The sequence below is a fragment of the Mandrillus leucophaeus genome, unplaced genomic scaffold, assembly GCF_000951045.1.
Source record: "Mandrillus leucophaeus isolate KB7577 unplaced genomic scaffold, Mleu.le_1.0 Scaffold30, whole genome shotgun sequence".
Taxonomy (NCBI): Eukaryota; Metazoa; Chordata; class Mammalia; order Primates; family Cercopithecidae; genus Mandrillus; species Mandrillus leucophaeus.
In genome coordinates, this window is record NW_012103143.1 from 134,461 (window position 1) to 145,724 (window position 11,264).

The window sequence follows — 11,264 nt, forward strand, 5'->3', positions numbered from 1 at the left end:
TTTTTTTCCCCCTGAGAGGGAGTCTCACTTCATTACCCAGGCTTGAGTGCACTGGCACAATCTCTGCTCACTGCAAACTCCACCTCCTGAGTTCCAGCGATTCTCCTGCCTCAGCCTCCAGAGTAGCTGGGATTACAGTGGCCCGCCACCAGGCCCAGCTAACTTTTTTGTATTTTTAGTAGAGACGGGGTTTCACCATGTTGTCCAGGCTGGTCTTGAACTCCTCGCCTCAAGTGATCCGCCTGCCTTGGCCTCCCAAACTGCTGGGATTACAGGTGTGAGCCGCTGCTCCCAGCCTCATTAATTGGCTTTCTGTAGTAAGATAGTGCTTTTCCTTTGCTCTCATTTATTTGTGTCAGTTATGGACCGTGGATTCCTGTTTTATTTGATGGGGCTGAATCTGCTACTATCATTTTTTTATTTTGATGCACAGACTTGTCAGGTTTGGCCCGTGGGAGCCCCATCATGCCGGCTTCGAGTCCTTTGTACTGTATCTCATCATTCTTTACATCCTACCATACTTTCTGGTGCAAAACATTTCAGGCTCATCTTGTACTTTCCCTGTCCCAGCCCCAGAATGAGCAGATTCTTCAAGGAGCCCTGGTTCTTTTCAGTGGAGAATGGCGTTCAGAAACCAAGATCTGGGTACCAGGAGTGCCCATGTCCCCAGCTTGGTGTCATCTACTCCCACTGAGCAGACAGAGCTGAGAGAGATCTATCTGTATGCACACATGTGCTCGTGTCTACACACACGTCACAGCTCCTTTCAGGTCTAGGTCCAGATCTGTCTAACTATGAGCACGCATCGGTAATTTCAGTTCCAACCCAATGGCTTTTTATAGCTTTTATTTCTCCATATTTCTGATTCCCTTTTGGAATGGTAAGAAGTCAGGCTATGATTATTCTCAATACATGTACTCACTAGTGAAGCTCCCTGGGTGCCAGGCAGTTCCTCTCAGCCCTAACGGGAAGAAGAAAGCAGCCACTGATCTATTTTTAAAATTATTTCTGTACTTTAATAAATTAAATAGGAACAATTTTGTGCCCATGATAGAAAATTTGAGATAGTCCCAGCCTGTCTTTCTGTCCTGCTCAGTCAGTGTTTGTGTCAGTGTGGAGACAGGGGGCAGTGAATTCCCACCAGCACTCCCTGCCCCTGCTATGCCAGGCTCTGCCATTCCCTGTAGACTGGGCTCCTTTTCCTTATTGCCAGTGATAGGCGACCACCACCTGTAGGCCTGGCCTCACCCAGACTCAAGAGCAAGTTTCTCTGTAAAGGACTTACACTAAAATTAGTCCTAGAGATTAGCAACTATTTCTTTTATTCCCTCCCTCCCTCCCTTCTTTCTTTCCTTCCTTCCTTCCTTCCTTCCTTTTTCTTCCTTTCTTTCCTTTCCCTCCCTCTCTCCCTCGCTCACCTGCTCTCTCTCCTCTCTCTTTCTCTTTCTTTCTTTCCATCTTTCTTTCTTTCTTTTCTTTTCTTTCTCTCTCTCTCTCCCCCTTTCTTTCTTCCTTTCTTCTTTTTCTTTTCTTTCTTCCTTTTTTTTTTTTTTTTTTTTTTTTTGAGATAAGAGTCTCACTGTCACCCAGGCTGGAATGCAGTGGTGCAGTCACAGCTCACTACAGCCTCGACTTCCTGAGCTCAGGTGATTGTCCCACCTCAGCCTCCTGAGGAGCTGCAACTACAGGCATGTGCTACCACACCAAGCTGATTTTTTTATTTTTAGTAGAGACAGGGTTTCACCATGTTGCTCAGGCTGGTCTGAAACTCCTGGACTCAAGCAGTCTGCCCGCCTCAGCCTCCCAAAGTGCTGGGATTGCAGGAACAGACTACTGTGCCTGGCCGAGCAACCATTTTCTATATTTTATTTTATTTTATTATTAATTTTTTTTAGATGGAGTGTTGCTCTGTCGCCCAGGCTGGAGTGCAATGGCATGATCACGACTCACTGCAACCTCTGCCTCCTGGGTTCAAGCAATTGTCCTGCCTCACCGTCCCGAGTAGCTGGGACTACAGGCGCCTGCCACCATGCCTGGCTAATTTTTTGTATTTTTAGTACAGACGGGGTTTCACCGTGTTAGCCAGGATGGTCTCGATCTCCTGACATTGTGATCCGCCCGCCTCGGCCTCCCAAAGTGCTGGGATTACAGGCATGAGCCATTGCACCTGGCCCGAGCAACCATTTTCCATCGTGATTGTTATCTTTAAGCACGTGGCCCTGACCAGCACTTCTGGGGATAATTTTAAAGCTAAGACCTTAGGCCAAGTGCAGTGGCTCATGCCTGTAATCCCAGCACTTTGGGAGGCCAAGGCAGGAGAATTGCTTGAGCCCAGGAGTTTGAGATCAGCCTGTGCAACATAGTGAGACCCCATCTCTACATGAAATTTAAAAATTAGTTGGGCATGGTGGTATGTGCCTGTGGTCTCAGCTACTGAGGCTGAGGCGGGAGGATCACTTGAGCCTGGGAGGTCGAGACTGTAGTGAGCTGTGATCACACTACTGCATGCCAGCCTGGGTGACAGAGTGAGACCTTGTCTTTAATAATAATATAAAAACAGGCTGGGTGCAGTGGCTTATACCTGTAATCCCAGCACTTGGGAGGCCGAGGCGGGCAGATCACGAGGTCAGGAGTTTGAGACCATCCTGGCCAACATGGTGAAACCCTGTCTCTACTAAAGATGCAAAAAAATATTAGCTGAGCATGGTGACAGACGCCTGTAATCCCAGCTACTTGGGAGCCTGAGGCAGGAGAATTACTTGAATCTGGGAGGCAGAGGTTGCAGTGAGCCAAGATTGCGGCACTGCACTCCAACCCGGGTGACAGTGAGAGGCTCTGTCTCAAAAAAAATAAAATAATAATAATAATAATAAAAGTAAGACCATGAAGCAGTAGGACAGTAGACACGGATTTGAAAGTGAGGAAGAAAATGTATCAGCAGAATGCCGTTGCTGCTGGGGGGCTTGTGCGTTCCGTGGCTGCGTTTCTCCAGGTGCCTCTGTAGTAACATGCCTCCACCACCTCCCCTTGCTCCTAGGTGATGCAGCATCCTAATGAAGGTGCACTGGTGCTTGGCCTACACAGCAACGTGAAGGATGTCTCTGTGCCTGTGGCAGAAATAAAGATCTACTCTCTGTCCAGCCAGCCCATCGACCATGAGGGAATCAAATCCAAGCTCTCTGGTAAGATGCATGTAGCGTCTGGAGACCCTACAGCCCATCCTGGGAAAGCTGAACAAGACAGTGCCTGAAATGTTCCTGGGCAAGAGACCTTTAGAGACCCCTGGAAGTAAAATGTGGCTTTGGCCCTGCCCTCCCCTCCACCCTGGCTGTGTTTCCCCCAAAGAGAACCATTGATTCCAGCCCATCGAAGTCTCTTGGGCCAGATCTTCCCATTGCAAGGTTATCTTACTCAGGTGTCTGTTGCAGATCGTTCTCCTGATATTGACAATTATTCTGAGGAAGAGGAAGAGAGTTTCTCATCAGAACAGGAAGGCAGCGATGATCCATTGCATGGGCAGGTAACTTTCCATGGTCCCTCACGTGGAGCATCCAAGAAACTCCTGGGGTTTCCCACCCTCATTCTGTCCCCGTACCCACTTAGGACTTGTTCTATGAAGACGAAGATCTCCGGAAAGTAAAGAAGACCCGGAGGAAACTAACCTCAACCTCTGCCATCACAAGGGTGAGCCTCAAAGGTCTGGGGAGTGGTTGGCTAAGATTTTCAGTCTGGGGGTAGGTTGGCAGCAGCATATTCAGGTCTAGAAGAGCCTTCTTAAAATATATCAACACAGGGTCATCCCGTCAACGATTCCGATGCACGCTGTGTATCCTCACCACCACCCAATTAGACTCACTGTTGTTGGGAACCACCATTACTGATAAGAGTGTTATATCCTTCAGGTTATTGTTGGATAGAAAAAAGGAGGAGAACCCTTCTTTTAGAATTCAGAACAGATAGTGGTCCATCAGGGAACAGACCGCCTCCCACCCACTCCAGTGGCTGCTTCATGTCACATGCTGTCCTCTGCAGGGAGAAGGCCAGCTCCCTCTAGGAGTTGTTTTAATCATGTGCTGAACTTATGCAGAGATAATAGGCCAGTCGTGGGGTGCTCCCATGACCTTGGGCTTCTAAGCTTTAGTTACATCAGGTATTGTTCCTGCCTTAACGGATCCATAACCTTGGAGACCAGGTGCCTTTTGATACTTTTCCTCCTTAAGAGTTCCGCAAGAGTCACTGTTTTGATGACATTTGAGTCCTGGACTGAGAAGCTAAAAACCTGAATTCCTAGGTGGTCTTTTAACAGATTCTGGAGTACCTGCATGAAGTGTGGGAGGGCCAGAAGTGCTGGGAATGTTTCCGAAGGGGAATTCACAGCTCCATTTCCCCAGAGGCATCCTGATTCTCCCCAGTGCAGAGCTAGCCTAGGGACCAACCCCCTGAGAGCTGAGATGCCTGCCCCTTCAGGGATGAGAGGAGGCCAGATGCTGTCACCTCTCCCATCACACTGAGGTGTCACTGGACTTCAGGTAAATCTGCAAGACTGTGAACTGGATTTCCCATCCAGTCAGCAACTAGGGAGCGGGAGGACTGTTTCCTTGTCCTTAGGTATCCACCTCTTGATTGGTGCCCCAAATGGTCCCCATAAGGTGTGTCACCAGTGCCCCAAATGCTTGACCTCCATTGCACTCTGGAAATAGGGAGTGACTGTAGGATCTCTCTGTAGTCAGCCCCTGCTGCTGAGTCTTTCTTTTTCCTGCTCTGTAACCAGAAAGCGGCCCTATTTTCTTCCCAACAGGTGCCCCCAGAGCTTAATAAGTCACCTCATCCTATGTGGGGTCTCCTCCTTGGCATGACCCTGGCACATGACTGGAATTCAGTGCTCCTGCTAATGTTCACTCCTCCAGAAGTGTTTTTCTTTTTTTTCCTTTTTTTTTTTTTTTTTTGAGACGGAGTCTCGCTTTTGTCACCAGGCTGGAGTGCAGTGGCACCATCTCGGCTCACTGCAAGCTCTGCCTCCTGGGTTCACGCCATTCTCCTGGCTCAGCCTTCCGAGTAGCTGGGACTACAGGCGCCCGCCACCTTGCCCGGCTAATTTTTTGTATTTTTAGTAGAGACGGGGTTTCACCGTGTTAGCCAGGATGGTCTCGATCTCCTGACCTCGTGATCCGCCCACCTCGGCCTCCCAAAGTGCTGGGATTACAGGCGTGAGCCACCACGCCCAGCCTTTTTTTCTTTTTAAGCTGCAGGCACTTTCCAGTTCTACCCCAGAGACTGAGTGACCTCCCTTAGTGCCTGTCTCCTCTGTGCATGCGCATTCTTCTGTCTCACCAAGAACACAGATGTACTTGACCTTCTCTGAACATGTCTCATGCTGCTCTGTCACTGGGAGCTCGACTTTTTTTCTCTGCTGTGAAGGCCCTTTCTCCCCTTTCTTTGAAGATTTATCGGTCTCGCAAGTTCATTGTTTTCATCCCCAGGCAGCAAGTCTGTCATTCAGGCAGGAAGTACATATGACCACAAGCTAAGCATCATGCCCAGAGACAGATAAAGGCCCAGTCCGTGCCATCAAGCACACAGCGTCTAGTGACACCACACATTTCAACAAATAATTACAGCCCAGTAGGACAGGTGCCAAAAGACATAGCTGTGCAATGACTCCAGGGGACTGTGGCCACCTGTCCCAGAAGTGCCAGGACAGCTTTCCACATGAAATGCTGAGAGATAGGTTTTTTAAAATAAAACTTCACCAAGCGGATTTGGGCAAAATTTTTATTCAAGGCAGAAGATATCCTATATAAAGGCCCACTACAGTGCTGTGGCTCACGCCTGTAATCCCGACACTTTGGGAAGCCGAGGCAGGCACATCACGAGATTAGGAGATCGAGACCATCCTGGCCGCCATGGTGAAACCCCGTCCCTACTAAAAGTACAAAAATTAGCTGGGTGTGGTGGCGTGTGCCTGTAATCCTGGCTACTCAGGAGGCTGAGACAGAGAGTCGATTGAACCAGGGAGGCAGAGGTTGCAGTGAGCCAAGATCACCCCACTGCACTCCAGCCTGACGACAGAGCAAAACTCCATCTCAAAAAAAAAAAAAAAAGGCCCAGTACAACGGCATACAGTTTTTCCCAGGAACTCGAAGCAGTGAGTTTCCACTTGACTATGGGGTGTGAAGGGTCAAATAGAGAGATAAGGTTAGAAACAGGCAGACCCAGGCTTTGGACACTTACAGGCCTGACTGCTGAGCTCTGTTCAAGTAGTGGAGGCCAGTGAAGACTTCTAGTGGGAGGGTAGCATGAGCAGGTTTGCACGCAGAAGGACCACTGTGGGCTGTGGAGGGAACAAGACCAGAAACAGGCGGGCAGGGCATGAGATGTCAGCTGAAGGCTGTTGCTGTGATCCCAGAGAGGCGAAGAGAAAGGCCTGAATGGAAACAGTCGTGTCACAGATGGAAAAGGGAGGATCCACGGTAGCCAGAATGGGCCTGTGGGGAGAACGGGAGGGAGAGACTCCAGGCGTAGATGTGGGTTCAGGCGTGTTGGTGACATCAGTAAGAGGATCAGAGTGCAAGGAGAAGACGCTGCGTTCCACCGTGGAGCTGGTAAGGCTGAGGTGCCCATGCTGTGCATGCGCAGGTGGGAGTCAGCAGTGGGCACTGTGGATCTGAAGGGCAAGCAAAAGAGATGAGCTGGAGACCCATATTTGGGAGGTGTTGGGGCACAGTGGGGCGAAGGACCTGGGGATAGACATTCCTTCTCCCCGCAGCTGCACCCAAGGCCCAGGAGCCACACAAATTCGGCCTGTCTTCCTGAAAGGCTTTGAATGCCAAGGGCAGAGACCAAGTCCTCCAGTCTTCGTGTCCTCTCATAGCTCATCATGAAAGTGGGCTCTGGTGGATGTTTGTTCACTTGAATTGACCCCAAGTGGACGTTGTTGAGAATTATCGTGCTATTTGTCCCTACAGCAACCTAACATCAAACAGAAGTTTGTGGCCCTCCTGAAGCGGTTTAAAGTTTCAGATGAGGTACGGCCCCTTACTCCCAAGGTTAATGGTGAGTTGAATTCCCCGGGTTTCACCCAGCATCCCTGGTGTACACTCTGTATTGCCACTGAGAGTCAGGATTCTGGGATTAATATTCCTGCTCCCTGTGGCCTGCCTGGTAGAGCCCTAAGGAAGAGGGTAGCTAAGAAGGACTTAAGCGAGTGGAGGAGAGAAAGAGGCTATGCACACAACGTAGGGCAGCACAGCTACGCCTGACCCTTGGTGATGCCCAAGCCTCTGGTGTGCGATACAGGGACAGACCTGGCAGATGCTGCTGCGGTTGTCACTTAATTTCCCCTCTTATCCCATGGGAACATCAGTGAGCAGCAGCTTGTGAGGTGGAAATGTCCTTGGTGGTCAGCCGTGGAATAACCAGGAGTGGGCTGCTGAGAGAGAAGCAGTCTTTTCCCTGGGCACCGGGAGGGACCCATTTCTACAGGCTTCTAAGTGGGCTAACAGAGGAATAAAGATGAAAATTGTTGAGAGTGATTGCTTCGCCTTCCTGTGGACTGTAAGGAGGGTAGGACGGGCCCACACAGGCAATGGGCCTCGGGATTCCTCAGCTGTCCCTCCTGGCACAGCTTCACAGCGTGGAGTGGTGGCAGAAACCAGGGGGAAGGTGGCCTCACCATGTCCCCTCCCTCAGGCTGGATCATGGAAATGACGTGAAGGTTACTCCAGCCAGTGTGAAGCTCTGGCGTGTCCCTTAAGCAGGACTATAAGGGTGGCCCAAGAGAAAGGAGCTGCTCATCAACCACAACTGTTAATAGGGGTGACCCTGAATTCAGAGGCTCTTTTTTCCCCTGCAGGTGGGCTTTGGGCTGGAGCATGTGTCCCGCGAGCAGATCCGGGAAGTGGAAGAGGACTTGGATGAATTGTATGACAGTCTGGAGATGTACAACCCCAGTGACAGTGGCCCTGAGATGGAGGAGACAGAAAGCATCCTCAGCACTCCAAAGCCCAAGCTCAAGTGAGCCCCCCTCTCTGTAGCTGGCCTGCAGACTCTCCTTTCTGGTCACAGCAGTCTCCTGACCCCTCCCTCGCTGTCCCCTCTATTACCAGGGAATCCTGGTCCTTCATTCTTTGTGAACTTCTGGCTCTCTGGGAGAAGGTCACTGTTTTGCCTCTTACTGACAGAAGTCCTGTAGGACTCTCAGAAAGTCCCCCCTCCCCCGACCTGACCCGCCTCTTCACCTTGCACTTCCCTGCTCGCCCTGAATGCCAGCTCCACTCAGCTCTCCCAGCGTGCTGTTCTGAGCCCTAGCAGCACTGACCCTGGCTGTGCTCTTCACCACAGGCCTTTCTTTGAGGGGATGTCGCAGTCCAGCTCCCAGACGGAGATTGGCAGCCTCAACAGCAAGGGCAGCCTCGGAAAAGACACCACCAGCCCTGTGAGCGCAACCGCGGCTACGGGGCGGGGCGGGACCATGCCATGTCGGGGCTCGGCACTCCGACCCTCTGCGTCTCTGATCAGGGCTCATGTTGTGACCTTAGAAAAGTGGCCTCATTGGCCGGGCACAGTGGCTCATGCCTGTAATCCTAGCACTTTGGGAGGCGGAGGCGGGTGGATCATGAGATCAAGAGATCGAGATCATCCTGGCCAAGGTGGTGACAACCAGGCTCTAATAAAAATACAAAAATTTCCCAGGCATGGTGGCATGCTCCTGTAGTCCCAGCTACTCAGGAGACCGAGGCAGGAGAGTCACTTGAAGCCGGGAGACAGAGGTTGCAGTGAGCCGAGATTGAGCCGCTACACTCCAGCCTGGCGACAGAGCGAGACTCCCTCAAAAAGAAAAAAGAAAAGTGACCACATCTTGTTTCAACCTCAGTTTTCTTCCCCTCAGTCTGACTGGGAGCTTAGCTCTTTGGGGTCATTGCTGTGTCAGGCTGAATTGTTCTTTTAGTCTGTTGCTGCCATGGCCCAGAGCCTTCCCTCTCAGAACACATACAACCTCCCCCTCTGCTGGGTGCGGTGAGTCACGTCTGTAATCCCAGCTCTTTGGGAGGCCGAGGCAGGAGGATCCCTTGAGCCCAGGAGGCAGAGGCTGCAGTGAGCTGTGATCGCACCACTGCTCTCCAGCCTGGGTGACAGAACAAGACTTTGTCTCAACAAAAGCCTCTCCCTTCGTGTGCGTTCTGTGGTAGCTGAGAGTGTGGCATGGAGTGGGCATTTGGCCAGTGGTGAGTGGCCCTGCACCAGGCTGGGGAAGGAGCAGGTATGGAGAGGAGGGGAGCCACTGAGATGTGCTCAGGAGGCCCTAGTAGGCTTTATTGGACCAAGAATCCATAGAGGGGAGCAGTGCCCCGAGAAAGTTTATAATTTAGTCAAGAGGTTTCCATTTTTCCTGGTGAGCAAGGGGAAAAGGAGGCATATACTGTAACACCCGGAGCCACAACCTGGGCCTTGCTCCATCCCTCCTAGGAAAGGCCCTGCTCCCTCAGCAGATCGCAGGCAGGGGTGGGGGTGAGCCTGAAGCGACCTCAGACCCTAGGAAGCTGCTCTTCCTTCGTTTACAATGGAAGGCAAGTGAGCGTTGTAAAGTGAGCGTTGTAGCGATGTGAGTGCCCAGCTTAGGTTTTGCCCTCCAAAGCCCAGTGTCTTTTCCGTAGATCAAAGAAACACGTCCTTTAAGTCCTCCTGTTCACCTGCTTTACTGGCAGATGAAGCCTAGTCATTGTTCACCAGGGGGAATACCAAACTCGCCCTGCAGATCGGTAGTAATTGTACGGAGATGATAGGAAACAGGGGAGGCCTCCACCACTGAAAAGCGCAGGTCTGAAAGGGCAGGTTCCCGTCCTGGAAACCACCGTCTCTTGGTGCATCCCCTGGCTGCACTTCTGCCTGCTGCCACCAGATGGGGCTCTCTCCCAGCGCACCACTTTTCCTGGTTAGGACAGCGCCCCACGTGGCGTTAGTGAGGAAATGCGTGGGAAACTGCAGCCCAAACAGACTCCTCCCTGAGAGAAACCCCAGGCCTGCCCCTGCAGACCCTGCACCCTAGACGCCGTTCCAGGCCAGGTTCATGGGAATTCAAGAACTGAGGAGACCTCGCTTTAAAAAAAAAAAAAAAAAAAAAACTTTTCAAATTTATTTTTTATTTTATTTTATTTTGTTTGAGTTGGGGTTTTGCTCTTATCGCCCAGGCAGGAGTGCAATGGAGCGATCTCGGCTCGCTGCAACCTCCACCTCCCAGGTGCCAGCGATTCTCCTGCCTCAGCCTCCCGAGTAGCTGGAACTGCAGGCACGTGCCACCCATACCCTGCTAATTTTTGTATTTTTAGTAGAGATGGGATTTCACCATTTTGGCCAGGCTGGTCTCAAACTGTTGACCTCAGGTGATCCACCCGCCTCAGCCTCCCAAAGTGTTGGAATTACAGGTTTGAGCCACAGTGCCCAGCCTTTTTTTTTTTTTTTGAAGGGGGGTGAATAGGGTCTTGCTCTACTCCCCAGGCTGGAGTGCAGTGTGTACTCAGCCACCTCACTTTCTTTAGTATTAGTGTTTAGGATGTGGCTTGGAGATACTTTTCCTCACATGGAACTGCTGAATGGCCCTGCTGAATTGACACCATCCACATGGGCAGACCCGACCCCTGGCCATGACCCAACCCCTGGCCATGAGAGGCAAATTCCTTCTGAACTATATGGGATGACTCTAGAAAGAAACCTGGGAGCCGGCTGAGGGAGGACTGTTTCTCAGTGTTCCAGGAATATAGAGCAAGTGCCCTAATGTAACTAAATTACTAACTGAGACAGTGCCCCAAAAGCAGTAAGCACTTAGGTGTTCACCTAACACTGTGGGTGTTCAATAAATGTTGGTTACCTGATTTATAAAACTTACAGAAAAAATTACCTAGACACACTGAGCCTTGGTGCCTCATCTGTAAGGTTGTGGTGTCGGTGTAGGAGCCCATTTGGCTCAAAAGCTAATTGAGGGTAGGCACAGTGGCTCACACCTGTAAACCCAGCACTTTGAGAGGCCGAGGCGGGTGGATCACTTGAAGTCAGGAGTTCGAGACCAGCCTGGCCAACATGGCAAAACCCTGTTTCTACTGAAAATACAAAATTAACTGGGCATGGTAGTGCACACCTGTAATCCCAGCTACTCACGAGGCTGAGGCAGAGATTTGTTTGAACCTGGGAAGCAGAGGTTGCATTGAGCCAAGATCCCGCCACTGCACTCCAGCCTAGGTGACAGAGCAAGACTCCATCTCAAAAAAAAA

General features: G+C 50.9%; 1 protein-coding gene across 1 annotated transcript in view; it reads left to right on the top strand.

The window, feature by feature from the left end:
* PACS1 (phosphofurin acidic cluster sorting protein 1) overlaps nucleotides 1–11,264 on the top strand; it is a 60,595-nt gene that overhangs the window by 28,561 nt on the left and 20,770 nt on the right. Inside the window, exons 4-9 of the mRNA XM_011986906.1 lie at nucleotides 3,038–3,182; nucleotides 3,429–3,520; nucleotides 3,604–3,684; nucleotides 6,966–7,025; nucleotides 7,853–8,013; nucleotides 8,341–8,434. Of these exons, the coding sequence (XP_011842296.1) occupies nucleotides 3,038–3,182; nucleotides 3,429–3,520; nucleotides 3,604–3,684; nucleotides 6,966–7,025; nucleotides 7,853–8,013; nucleotides 8,341–8,434 (633 nt within the window). The remainder of the gene's footprint in view (nucleotides 1–3,037; nucleotides 3,183–3,428; nucleotides 3,521–3,603; nucleotides 3,685–6,965; nucleotides 7,026–7,852; nucleotides 8,014–8,340; nucleotides 8,435–11,264) is intronic.